We start from the raw sequence: 14,950 nt of genomic DNA on the forward strand, positions 1-14,950 counted from the left end.
GTAATAGCCTGACCGCACAACCTGTAATATGGGAGACCTCAAAATTCCACACTTAAAAGTCATTTTTCGAGTGCTAAATGGAGAGTTGCGTAAAGGCTAAAATGCTAGCAGTATAGCCATACACCCGTGACTTGTAATACGGGAGACCTGCATATTCCGTGCGATTTGGCAAATTTTTCAGCGGTATAGCCGTACCGCACAACTTTTTATCTTGCTGATAAAAAGGAATTTCTTCCTTTAAACGTCTAAGAAACCAAAAAAACAGTGTTCAAATTTACACAGAGTGCACGAATAGAAGATTACCAAACCAGTAAACAGGGTTAAACCAATCATCCTTTATTAAGATCTCTCCATTGATGACTCGAATCCTCAAAAGAAACACTAGAAACAAGGTATCATAGCGTTGCAATTTCCAAAATACAATTCCTTCCGAAGTGGATGCAAGTACTTACATTCTTGAGAGCTTCGCTATCTCTAAGTTGACAACATTTTAAACAAATACCTCAGGGTCTCCGGATAACTTTTTAAAACATTTAGGGCTAGCTTAAACGTGGAGCGCTAAATATCGCATGCATGCAAGCTTTATTAGCGCTCCACTTTATAATACCAGCGCACAAAAATGTGCTCTGGCATTACAAGTTAAGTGCAATGCAAACGCAAGCTCACGTTCACATTGCTAGGAAACATTGCCCTCACGAGAGTGCAATTCTTTAGGCTCCTATGGGAGCCTCATTCCGATTCCAACATCCATGGCATCAGAACCTTGTGCAGCAAAGGGGGTAAGAAGCACCACAATGGGCAGTATTTGTAAATATATATGTATATGAATATACATACTGTATATATTTGTGTGTTAATATGTGTATGCATACATATATATGAATATATGCATATACATATATATTTACTGGAAACACACAGTTCCCATAGACTGCAATGTAAAGGCCCTTTTCAGTGGCATTCATATTTTCTAACATGCCACTCCCACTAACATTAAGTCCCAAAACTGCCTAGTGAAGTTTTTTTTGTATTGTGCTGCATTATTTAAAAAAAAAAAAAAAAACCAACTATAATGCCCTCTATTATGAGGGCATTAGGGGCACTTTTAGAAAATTAACCAGAGATCGGATCTTGGCATTTTCTGAGTGCCATTTTTAATGGCTAGTTAATTATTGCGCTCCCACAAAAAGCCACATTTGTCTATATACACCAAAAAAGTATACCAGCTTCTCCTCATCCTTTCTACCTGTTGCAGATCCAACCAATGTATTTTGCACCGATGTTTGCCACTTTTTCAATGAAAATCTTTACAGATTCCCAGCATGCTTTTAAAATCCTCAGTTCTCCAGTATTGGTCACAGTCCTTAACCCTTTGTAGGGCAGAGCTTTTATACTTGAATATCCATAAGTGGCATGAAAAAGAACAAGTAAAACAGTTTTAGTACAATAGTAATAATAGTAATAGTTTAATATTTAATTAAAATACAATTTAAAATTTGTTTAATGCAGAGATATTTATGGAGGTAATTTATACATTAACATAAATTTCTTATGGATGAATAAGTATTTTCTTTTTATTCAATTAATCATATAAAAACAAATAAATTATATCAAACATAATTTTCAAAATTAAAATTGCATTGATTTATTTACCAAATAAACTGAATCTTAAATATACAAAATGTTTTAAAAGTATTTTGAAATAATTTTCCATTCTGATTCCACCTGGGGATTGAACCCGGTTCTTGTCATTCCCATTCTCTATATTAACTATTCATCCATCTAGGAATCTGTGTCAATAGTGTGTTGTTCAAACCTTTACCATTATAGTTTAAAATTAAAAAATATAATAATAATAATAAATAAAAATTTGAATTACCATTTTATTATGGATTAATGAATAATAGTAGATCTATATACAATATAAATAAATTAGTAAAAAAAAAAATTTATAAAAAAAACAAACCAAAATATTTTAAAATAACACTTTAACACTGTGATTGAACCTCAGTCTCACAGTTACTAAAAATGATACTGCTCCTAAGAGCAAGCACTGATTGGCTAAAAATGCAAGTCTGTCAAAAGAACTGAAATAAGGGGGCTTTTTGCAGAGGCATAGATACAAGGTAATCACAGAGGTAAAAAGTATATTATTATAACTGTGTTGGTTATGCAAAATTGGGGAATGGGTAATAGAGGGATTATCTACCTTTTTAAACAGCAATAATTCTGGTGTTTACTGTCCCTTTAAGTAGTTAAGACACTGAGGGATTTGTTTAAAAAGTTTAACTTTGAGCTAGTGAAGATTTGAAGAATGTGAGTACTTGTATCCACTTTAAAAGGAATTGTAATTTGAAATTTGCTATGCTATGATACTTTGTTTATACTTTTTATTTCGAAGGTTCGAGTCATCAGTGTAGAGATCTTAAAGGGACAGTAAACACCAGAATTATTGTTGTTTCAAAAGGTAGATAATCCCTCTATTACCCATTCCCCAATTTTGCATAACCAACACAGTTATAATAATATACTTTTTACCTCTGTGATTACCTTGCATCTATGCCTCTGCAAACTGCCCCCTTATTTCAGTTCTTTTGACAGACATGCATTTTTAGCCAATCAGTTCTTGCTCTTAGGAGCTTCACGTGCCGGAGCTCAATGTTATCTATATGAAACACATGAACTAACGCCCTCTAGTGGTGAAAAATAGTGATGTCGCGAACCTAAAAATTTCGGTACGCGAACGGCGGACTCAAACTTCCGCAACTGTTCGCGAACCGGTGAACTGGGCGAACCGCCATTGACTTCAATAGGCAGGCAAATTTTAAAACCAACAGGGACTCTTTCTGGCCACAATAGTGATGAAAAAGTTGTTTCAAGGGGACTAACACCTGGACTGTGGCATTCCGGAGGGGGATCCATGGCAAAACTCCCATGGAAAATTACATAGTTGATGCAGAGTCTGGTTTTAAGCCATAAAGGACATAAATCACCTAACATTCCTAAATTGTTTGGAATAACGTGCTTTAAAACATCAGGTATGATGTTGTATCGATCATGTAGTGTAAGGGTTACGCCCGCTTCACAGTGACAGACCAAACTCCCCGTTTAAAGGGACACTCTACACCAGAATTTTTATTGTTTTAAAAGATAGATAATCCCTTTATTACCCATTTCCCAGTTTTGCATAATTAACACATTAATAATAATATACTTTTAACCTCTGTGATTATCTTACGCTGCATCCAGGTGAATTCCTTCACCATCCTGCCAATTTCAGAATCCACCTGGATGCAGCTTTGCTGCATCTAGGTGAATTATTTTGGCTGTGTGCGCTGCCTCGCGCTGCCAACATTCCATTGAGGATGTGTGCGCAATTGCCGATGGTGACGGACATTACAAATGCAATTATAGCATAGATCTACTTAAAGTCATATGCACCTCGCCTGGATGTGTTTTTCTTGACATTTTTTATGTATCGATAAATTATTCTTGGGAAAAGCAAATTAACTAATTAAACTATTAATTTGTTAGAATTTCCAAACCAATGATGGCAATTACACAGATCTTCTAAGGTGTGAAATTTCTGCAGGATATGAACAATTAAAGGTAAGCTATTTTGAAAAAGTCATTGTTAATTACATTTATCCAAGATGTTTTCAAATATGGGTAAAGACTTAACAGAGACCTTTTAATTTAGAAAATGGTGTCAGCCAGGGATTATTGTGTTGGCCTATTTTTTTTATTTATATTGGAAAACAGAGTGTATTTGAAGGCAAAAACATATGCCCCTGGTTCAAGTTCAAAATAATTTCTATATGAAATGCTCTGCATAGCTTTTTATAGGACTTGTTAATTCAAAGTAATTTAATTATTTAAAAATACTTTATAATAACAAACTTTGAACACGATTCTCCATAGCTTTTTGGTCTGGCTAGATTCTATAAGAATAAGCAACAAAATAAAAAATCCCCTTATGGTGGTTTTAGGCATACACTGAAAATAACCTTAAGGTTACCACATTTTAGCTGAAGTGGCTGTAAGAGTCCTGGATATATACACATTGAATATGGGGTATGCGTGAATATATACAATGCTCAGACAATAAGATATGGGGAGTTATGTCATATACCTGTGATGAAGCGGACAAGTAGCTCAGTCTCATTACCGTGAGGAACTCTCATCCAAAAGCCTCCTGTTACTTGGTCTGCAGTTACTCTGCTGTACATCCCCTCTGTCCTTTCTGTACTGCTCCATATGTTGCTGTGTACAACAAGCAGCCTCACGCAGAGCTCTCCGACAGATTTCGACCACCCACAATTTCCTCCAATCAGGTATGTGCTGGTCGACCAGTGATATCCCCGCTTTGTTTGAATAACGGAGTGCCGAAGCTCAAGCTGGTTGTAAGGTAAGCCATAGAAATACAAAGCTACCAGCGAACTTCTGTAAACCAATGCTCCTTTATTTGAAGTTTAAAAGCACCAAACTGTAAAAACAATAAACATAGGCATGCCTAGCTAGGAGTCTTATGCATGTCAGCTATTATAGCCTTAATTATAGACATAACTAGATGATCTGTTCACCATCTTTTATACACCATGATATATTGTGATTAGTTCATACTAGCATGCCCCATCAATTAGACTGACAAAACGGAACACAAAGTAAGCACTACAAATGATGAACATATATAAAATATATAGAATAAGTAATTAGGTAAAACAGTGCCTAATAATTAAATCATATCATATTAATACTAATATGTATATGCATATACACCTTTAGAACACCATATTATATGAAATTTGATCATACTAGAGATTATATAGTTTAGGAGTAAATACTAACCAAAGCATTAACAGATTAAATAGAAGAACATAGACAATTAGAAAAGAATAAAGCTTGTAAGGTTGGCATCCCTAATAGGAAACATGTACTGTATATAATTTATTTCCAAGAAATAATAATGTCCCCTTCAATGTTCCTGGTTTTCATCTTAAATATCCAGAACACTTCCCTTTGACATAAGATGGCTACTCTATCACCCCCCAAGGGGAGCATGTACCCATTCAATGACTTTCCATTTAAATGATGTAGTATCCTGGTTGTGTGCGTGGATGAAGTGCCTTGCCAAATCTGAGCATTCATGATTGTTGTCTATGTCATTGAGGTGTTCCCTGATTCAAACTCGTGCCTCTCTAGAGGTGCGCCTTACATATTGTAGGTCACAGAGTGTGCAGCCAATTAGATATATGAAAAAGGTTGTCCTGGTTCAGGTCATAAACCCTGTTAGTACTTTTTGACATAAGCTGTTTCGTGATTTTACTGTGCTGGCAAGCTATACACTTAGTATAATGACACTTATAGTGCCCTTTAATTTTTAACCAGCTGCTATTCCCTTAATCCCTTATCTAGTATTCCTCAACATATTTGGTGCTTTTATGTTGCCAAGTGTGCAACCTCTTCTTGAGACAAATTTGCAGCCACCAGTAACATAGTCCTTAAGGCTATCTTCTGCTGTCAGAATAGGCAGATGCTTGTTAATAATGCTGCATACTTCTTTATACTGGGAGCTGAATGTAGTAACAAAAATGGGTCTAGCATGGTCAAATGTCTTATCCTGGTTTACACTAGATTTGTTACTACTCAACATGTCCATTTGATTCACTTCATAGAATGCTCTGTTCACTATTTTTTTTAGACTAACCCCTTGATTGTAGAGAATTTTTAAGAATGTCACTCTCTTTATGAAAATCAGCCTCATCTGAGCAGTTACGCTTCAACCTCATGATCTGCCCTTTAGCCACCCAAAACCAGTGTGCTTGGGGTGATTGCTTTTTGCATGTAAAATAGAGTTTGAGGAAATAGGTTTGCAATAGAGAAATGCATTAGAGAAATTTGCCCCTGCTTACGCCAACCTTTTTATGGGTTTGTGGGAACTGTGCTACATTCTTGGAGATAGAAATCCTTATCGTTGTATCCGAGCATACAAGAGATTTATTGATGACCTCCTGTTCATTTGATCGGGCACTGAACAGGAGGCCAAGGCTTTTGTGTGTTATCTTAACTCCAATAGAGTAGGGTTATCATTTACTTTTCAGCTTGAACATAGCAAAATTCCCTATTTAGATGTCATATTGGAGGGGGCCACAAGTATAGGTAAAATAAAGACATCACTCTATCGCAAACTATTTTCTCTAACTAATTTTTGCATGTTAAAACATACTAATAAGATAACAATATATAGTAATCAGTAAATATATTTTAATCAGTAAAACAAACACTCCCAATAGGTACAGTATACATAAACTTTCCTAAGAAATACCCAATGCCATATGAAAATAAAGATGTCTACATTAAAATAAATTTAAAATGCTTTTGTTGTAAATCTTAGTCTTTTTTATGTATATAAAAACAACACCATCCTATATAAAAGTATTAACTTTTTTTACTTGAGAGTAATAACTGCTCTTATAAGTAAACTATATAAAAGATAGCAAAAAACATTAATTTTCTTTAGAATTATATAATCACATAATATAAACATAAGTCTCAGCTGTATAAAGGAAAATGTAAAGATATAAAACAGTACACCCTGCTGTTTCATGGGTTTTTAAGTTTCTAGCCAATTTTATTTATCAAATAAAAAAAGATATACAAAAAAAAGTTTTTGTTTCAAAATATGAATACATGTCTGATAATATAAAAATGAACACAAAGATCCAGTTACCAAGTGGCACGCTAATGCTAATGTAGGGCGTGATAGTAAAATCACTGGGCCAAGCAAAAATTAGAAGACATATGGATATTATAAGGCCATAGTAAAACAGTTTTACCAGGGAAGTTTTAGTGAAGCTGACAATCCCTCTAGTGCCCCCATTATTATCAATAGATATAGGGATCACTAAATATCCCTGATATTACAAATATAAAGTTTAAAGGGACAGTCAAGTCCAAAAAAAAACTTTCATGATTCAGATAGGGCATGCAATTTTAAACAACTTTCCAATTTACTTTTATCATCAATTTTGCTTTATTCTCTTGGTATTCTTATTTGAAAGCTAAACCTAGAAGGTTCATATAATTTTTCACCACTAGAGGGCATTAGATTGTGTGTTTCATATAGATAACATTGAGCTCATACATGTGAATTTACAGAGGAGTGAGCACTGATTGGCTAAAATGCAACTCTGTCAAAGGAACTGAAATAAGGGAGCAGTCTGCAGAGACTTAGATACAAGGTAATCACAGGGTTAAAATGTGTATTAATATAACTGTGTTGGTTATGCAAAACTGGGGAATGGGTAACTAAGGGATTATCTATATTTTAAAACAACAAGAATTCTGGTGTTGACTGTCCCTTTAAGGTGTAAGGGTTAAAAAAAGTTTCTCAAATCATATGTAAAATACATTAAAATAAAGTACTGCATCCATCAATATTTTTATAATAAATAAATGTAACTTTAATACTGGAAAAAAAAATGTTTAAAAGGGTCAAAATTGGATATTATGTATGGATATTATGTATGGCAAGGTCTTTGACTAGATAGGGCTCTAAAGTATATACATATATATATATATATATATATATATATATATATATATATATATATATATATATATACATATATATATATATATATATATATACTGTATAGAATGATAAATAGATAGATAGATAGATAGATAGATAGATAGATAGATAGATAGTGAAGTAGTCCTTACATACAGTACCTTTGGCTATAGTGCAGTTGGTCTGGCACAGGATTTCTTTAACGCACTGATGAGAGGCAGCTGATTTTCTTCATTACAAATTCATCTTGAACTCCTACTATTCTGCCCTTAATCTCTATAAGCAACATTACTTCTCTACTCTTATCTCTAATCTTTCTTCAAACCCAAAACGTCTGTTCTCCACTTTCAATACTCTTCTCAGCTCACCTCCACCTCCTAATACAATTTCTCTGTCAGCTCAAGACTTTGCCAGCCACTTCAATAACAAAATTGACTCAATCAGAAACAAAATCAGCTCTCAACATAATTCTATTCTCTCACCCCCTCAAACGCTTGCAACCAACCACAACCCACATAGCCATAAACTTAGTTTTTTCTCCCCTGTTACTGAGGAAAAAAGTTCCGCACTTATACTGCGCTCTCACCTCACTACCTGTCCCCTTGATCCTAACCCCTCACAGCTACTCCCTTCCCTCTCTTCTACCATTACCCCTATACTCACACACATTTTCAACCTCTCCCTCAGCACCGGTATATTTCACTCATCTCTGAAACATGCACTGGTCACATCTATCCTCAAAAAACCTTCCCTTGATCCAACCGCCCCATCCAACTACCGTTCTATTTCCCTCCTCCCTCTTGCCTCAAAGCTTCTAAAAAAACTAGTATATGCACGCCTATCCCATCTCCTTACATTAAACTCCCTCCTTGACCCACTGCAATCTGGATTTCGTCCCCATCACTCCACAGAGATATAAATCATTAAGGTTACCAATGACCTACTTACAGCAAAATCAAAAGGCCACTTCTCTCTACTTATCCTCCTTGATCTGTCCGTAGCCTTTGATACTGTTGACCACCCTCTTTTGCTCCAAACCCTCCAATCCTTCCGCATCTGTGACACAGCCCTCTCGTGGTTCTCTTCCTACCTGTCAAACCGTACCTTTAGTGTAGCCTTCTCTGGGGCCTCCTCTGCCCCATCACCACTCTCTGTCAGGGTACCGCAAGGCTCTGTCCTCGGTCCCCTACTCTTCTCAATCTACACGTCATCATTAGGTTCCCTAATAAAGTTCCATGTTTTCCAATATCATTTGTATGCCGACGACACCGAAATCTACCTCTCTGCACCAGACCTATTTCCTTCCTTGCTAACCCGTGTCGCTAACTGTCTTGCTCACATCTCTTCCTGGATGTTCTCTCACTACCTCAGGCTAAATCTCTCCAAAACTGAGCTCCTTATTTCCCCCCCTTCTTCTAAAATATCCACCCCCAATCTCTCTATAACTGTCGACAACTTCATCATTATCCCTACCCCACATACCCAATGTCTCGGGGTCACATTTGACATTCTTTCACTCCTCACATTCAGTCCTTGGCTAAAGCCTGCCACTTCCACTTTAAAAACATCTCTAAAATTAGGCATTTCCTTACACAAGACACAACTAAGATTTTAATCCACTCTCTCATCCTTTCCCACCTCGACTACTGCTACTGTGTCTTTTCTGGTCTCCCCAGCTACCGCCTAGCTACTTTACAATCCATAATGAATGCCTCTGCCAGGCTCATCTTCCTTACATGTTGCTCTTCATCTGCTGCACCTCTCTGTCAACCCCTTCACTGGCTTCCTCTTGCCTCCAGGATTAAACACAAGATTCTCACTCTGACATACAAAGCCCTCAACTGCACTGCTCTCCACTATATCTAAGACCTTGTCTCCAGATACTCTCCCTCCAGTCTCCTTCGTTTCTCTCCTCCATTGCTATCACATGAACCCCCTTAGCATGTAAGCCTATGAGCCCAGCTGTTTGCAGATTACCTTCATAAGAGCTGACTACATTAGTGCAACTCTTAGCAGGACCCTCTACCCATTTGATCCCTATAATTGTTTTGTTATACTCTGCCTTTGTTTATAGTACTGCAGAATCTGTTGGCGCTCTACAAATAACCGATAATAATAATAATAATAATAATAACCCCATAGACGTCTATGAGGAGAGGAAGTTAGTGTAATTGAGTCTTTCAATAACTTTTTACTTTCAACTTGTATTACCAGCGCTATCCTGAGAGCACTAATGTTTTACCTTGAGTACAGTTAGTGCTCAAAAGTGATAAAAAATATTATCTCAACTTGTAATCAAGGCAAGAGTCATGCAAGGTCTTTGAAGTGAGACTAAATATACTCAAAAAAATAATTTTTAGCTCCCATTGAAAAATAATTTACTGTCATAATTCAACAAGTTTATTTGAGGGATAGTAAAGTCCATATTCAATTTTCTTGATTCAGATAGGGCATGTCATTTTAAACAACCTTATCATTTACTATTTTCATCAAATTTGCTTTGTTTTCTTGGTATTCTTAGTTGAAAGCTAAACCTAGGTAGGCTCATATGCTAATTTCTAAGCCCTTGAAGGCCGCCTCTTAACTGAATGCATTTGACAGTTATTCACGGCTAGAGGGTGTTAGTTCATGTGTTTCATATAAATAACATTGTGCTCATGCACTTGGAATTATTTACGAGTCAGCACTAGTTGCCTGAAATGCAAGTCTGTCAAAAGATCTGAGATAAGGAGGCAGTCTACAGAAGCTTAGATACAAGGTAATTACAGAGGTAAAAAGTATATTTCTATAACAGTGTTGGTTATGCAAAACTTGGGTATGGTAAATAAAGGGATTATCTATATTTTTAAACAAAAACATGTTTGGTGTTTACTATCCCTTTAAGGACTATAAACTAGCATCTATTTGTTACCTGCACACTCCACTCAGTAATACCAGCACCTGTAAATGTGCACCAATATTAAAAGTGTGGTGCAGGTTTGCATTGCCAGGATGCCTTGTGCTCACGAGAGAGTGCTTCCATAGGCTTTAATGGGAGCCTCATTCTGATGCTGATAGACATGGCAAACCACCTAGTGCAGCGCAGGGGGCAATTCACGCAGAGTTGGGCAGCAATAAATAAATATATATTTATATGTTTGCATGTGTATATACACATATTAACACATAAATATACATGTTTGGACAGCAGTGGCTTCCTCTGTGGTATCCTCCCCTGAAATCCATTATTGTTTAGTGTTTTTACATGGTGTGTGTTACAAACTGCTATTTGTAACTGGCCCTTTAAATGGAAAATTGCCCTGCTTCCCTGGATTGTGGAGAAGCCTATTTGCCAGCCTCCTTCCTCATGACTATGGCCCCTGGAAGATTGTGCCCCTGAAAACGTATTAACTTTTATTGGGTGTGTATGGCCCTTTAAGAACCGTCTGGGGACATATTGTGACGTTGGTGAACAATGTCTGTTACAGAAGCATTAGTTTTCCTTGTGTACCGTTAAGTGCTATGTGACAGACCCTTCGGTCAGAACTGAAAGAGTTAACTTTGTTCAGTTTTAAGAAGCTATTTTCTAAATACAAGTTTGCTGGCATCAGCTCTAATTAAGTTTAGTGATAAACATTCCCATGGTCTAATCACCTCCGGAGTCAGACTGCCAGTTGATAAGATGGCCTGCATTGTTTTCTTGTGTGTAACTTGTTATCTGCTGAAGTAATGTAATTCTATTGTGGCCTGTCAAAGGGCGCTGTCTCTGTGTGATGTGGGATTTTATGTGTGATGGGGGATTTTATGCTTCCCCCCCTGGTAGTGCCCTGTGTGCATGTAACCTCAATAAAAAGCAGGCTGGGTGTTCCAGCACCAGAGACCTTTTCTGACCCTCTAACTTGCAGCCTTGACTCATGTTTGTAGGGGACAGCTATAATCACTACAGGGATTGCTATGCTCTTCATACTCCCTTAGCTACTGAGCTCTTGTAAGAGCTCTTTTTCCTGATCCTGCTTTGCTCATCAGAAGGAAGAGGTTCACCTACTGGAGCCTGGTCGTAGGTCCAGGGCGCAGAGCAGACGGCGAGACACCAGCCCAGCAGCGGTGGTTCGTAGAGTCTGCATTACTTATGGTGGCTACGCAGTAGTTATGGTGTCTACGGTGCTAATGATCCTTTGGTGAGCGCTAGGAGCATCCTTTTCTACGGTCCAACTTCCAGCCAGCCTGGAGGCAACCGTAACAGTGTGTTCAATAAAAACATGGCAACATTTCATTCTTTGTGTGTTATTAGCTTAAGCAGACTGTGATTTTCTATTGTTTTGACTTAGATGATGATCAGATCACATTTTATGACCAATTTGTGCAGAAATCCATATCATTCCAAAGGGTTCACATACTTTTTCTTGCAACTGTATATATATATTTATGTAGAAAACACCGTCCCCTGTTGACCTCTATGTAAAGATACTTTCAGTGCTGTTTTTTTTCTAACACCCCACATCCCCTCCCTTTAACCCCCATATAACTGCTTTGTGTAGTTTTTTTAAAAAAATAAAAATGCACAAATGTTTAATTCATGATATTCTACTGTCCTCTTTATTTTGGGAGCAATTGGGGCAATTTTTTTTCATTAACCACAAATCTGATCTATGGTTATTGAATTCTAGCGCAAAGTAAAACCGCGAGCTTGCGGTCACATTAACCAGCCACTTTTAATGGCTGGTTATTTAACGTGCGCCTGAAAACTGCAGATATGGCCCTTTACAGGTGCACGATAAGATAGCTCTCCACTCGTAAACTGTCCCTTTATTTTTTATTGAGCAAATTTGTTTTTTTTTTACTTTTATCATGAATAAATCATTTTTAGTTTTTTCTTTAAATTATATTAGATCTTTTACTCTTATTAAATGGATGAAAGGTAATTTTTTATATTTTCTGTATCAGAAGGACAGTATTTTTTTTAAATTGTATGTTCTGTATGATGAAATATAAACTTTGGGGGGAGGGGGGTATGCATCTGAGGATTATCACTGTCCACCAATAAAGCAATGTGAGTTCTGCCTTTCATCTAGTGAACAAAGTTACATGAATATTATGTTAGTTTTAATTTACAGTTTATTCAATATACTTTCTCTATAAGACAGACAAATCTGAATTAATAAATTTATGTATTATAATAGTTTGTTTAAATAATTTTGTATACAATACAAACAAAATGTATTTCTATGTATAGAAGCAGAATGTGCATGAATAGAAAATGTTTAAAAAGGCTCAAATTTCCTTGCATGGATCTACTTTATCCTTTCTAGAGACAGTGGGAAACAACACAAAGGATTCCTATGATCAAGCTGTGGCTGCAACGATTGAGCTTTAGAAGTGTAGACTCACTCATGTGAACTTGCAGTTGCAAACTAAAGGAACATGAAACCCAATGTTTTTCTATAATTATTTAATTTGTTTTGTTTTCTTGGTATTCTTGATTGAAAATGATGCATAGATAGACTCAGGAGCTGCTGATTTGTGGCTACAAAAATATATGCCTTATGTTATTGGATCACCTTATGTGTTCAGCTAGCTCCAAGTAGTGCATCATTGCTGCTTCAATAAAAAGGATAGCAAGAGAATGAAGCAAATTAGATAATAAAAGTAAACTGTAAAGTTGTTTAAAAATGTTTTCTTATATCTGGATCATGAATGGAAAAAATTGGGTTATATGTTCCTTTACGAAGCAGCAGTCATATTTTTTTTTATTATTAATGCTCAAAATGACATTTGCATATGTCATTAAACCAGACATAATTAATATTGAATTAAATAGCCAACATATTTTACTTTAGCTTAGTTTTTTTTCTTTCTTCTTTCATTGAGCTATGTAAAATGACTGCACAAATCCTTTTGGGAAAGTTTGATGTCAAATAGTTTCTTTAGTTTTTTTGGTTTTTTTTTTTTTTGTATGATTTGGGCTATTTATGAGCCAGGGGTATCCTTTAAAGGAATAGTCTATTCAAAATTAAACTTTCATGATTCAGATAGAACATGCAATTTTAAGCAACTTTCTAGAATACTCCTATTATCATTTTTTCTTCTTTCTCTTGGTATCTTTATTTGAAAAAGCAAGAATGTAAGCATAGGAGCCGGTCCATTGTTTATTCAGAACCTGGGTAGCGCTTTCTGATTGGTGTCTAAATGTAGCCACCAATCAGCAAGCGCTACCCAGGTACAAAATGGGCCGGCTCCTAAGCTTTCATTCAATAAAGATAGCAAGAAAACAAAGAAAAATTGATAATAGGAGTAAATTAGAAAGTTGCTTAAAATTGCCTGCTCTATCTGAATCATGAAAATGTATTAATTTTCACTAGACTATTCCTTTAAGTGATAATAATGTCTTGGCATCCTCAATAAATGTATATTGGCTTATGTTATTATTATAACTTAGGTGCCAAAAAAGGTGCCAAAAAGAGGTTAAAAACAGTAATTATTATATAATTGGCTTTACATCACTTTCTAATGAAATTTTATACACTTTTTTTTTTTACCAAATTTGTTTATAAATTTTCATTATACCTTTTAATATGTTTTTACTTGATTCACACAATGCACTTGGAATGAAAGCCTTGAATAAACTATTTAAATGTATTAACTTTTTTAAAATATCTATTTTTTCTTCTATTTTCTAATATAACTGTTTGTTTTTATCCTTGTCCTCTTCCTTGTCTGATGATTTTTTAATTAATATTTTAACCAGTTTTGTTATGTCTTACAGCCAGGAACTAATCCACATGCAAATAGAAATCGAGAAACTCTGGAGTATGAAAACATTCAGAGTCAGATGTAAAGAATGTTGCCATAAATATCTTAAACATATTAAAAAAAAACTTGATCTCTGTTTTTTCACTCTTTACAAACATTTTATATAAATAAATTGTCATGTTTAGAATCTTCCATTGTATTTACATGTATATGAGCTATAGGTTATGGCCACTCTAGGGATGGGCGACTGTTTTTAAACATTCAAAAAATGGATTGGATTTTAACACATTTGATCATTTGTTTCTAATTTTAAATGTTTGTACACATTCTATCATATATTTCTTATACTTTCTGTAAAGGACCACGCAATGCAGTAGAATTGCATAAACAAGTGCATAATAAAAAGACAATTATTTAACACCTACTCTGAATTTTAAAGAATCAGTCGATTTTTTTCTGGCAATTTTTTTTTCTCCTATTTTTCGGCCCCCTGTATCATGTGACAGACATCAGCCAATCACAGACTAGTATACATATACCCTGTGAGCATGCTCAGTAGGATCTTGTTCCCAGAAAGTGTGAATATAAAAAGACTGTGTAAAATTTGATAATGGAAGTAAATCGGTAAGTGTCTTGAAATTGCATGCT

At 35.6% G+C, this 14,950-nt stretch overlaps 1 protein-coding gene across 1 annotated transcript in view; it reads left to right on the forward strand.

The window, feature by feature from the left end:
• LOC128638162 (myelin-associated glycoprotein-like) overlaps positions 1-14,726 on the forward strand; it is a 120,801-nt gene extending 106,075 nt beyond the window's left edge. The window contains exons 7-8 of the mRNA XM_053690026.1: positions 3,535-3,609; positions 14,316-14,726. Coding sequence (XP_053546001.1) covers positions 3,535-3,609; positions 14,316-14,387 — 147 coding nt within the window. The 3' untranslated portion in view covers positions 14,388-14,726. The remainder of the gene's footprint in view (positions 1-3,534; positions 3,610-14,315) is intronic.
• The last annotated feature ends 224 nt before the right edge of the window (positions 14,727-14,950 follow it).

This window comes from Bombina bombina, chromosome 8, assembly GCF_027579735.1.
Source record: "Bombina bombina isolate aBomBom1 chromosome 8, aBomBom1.pri, whole genome shotgun sequence".
NCBI lineage: Eukaryota > Metazoa > Chordata > Amphibia > Anura > Bombinatoridae > Bombina > Bombina bombina.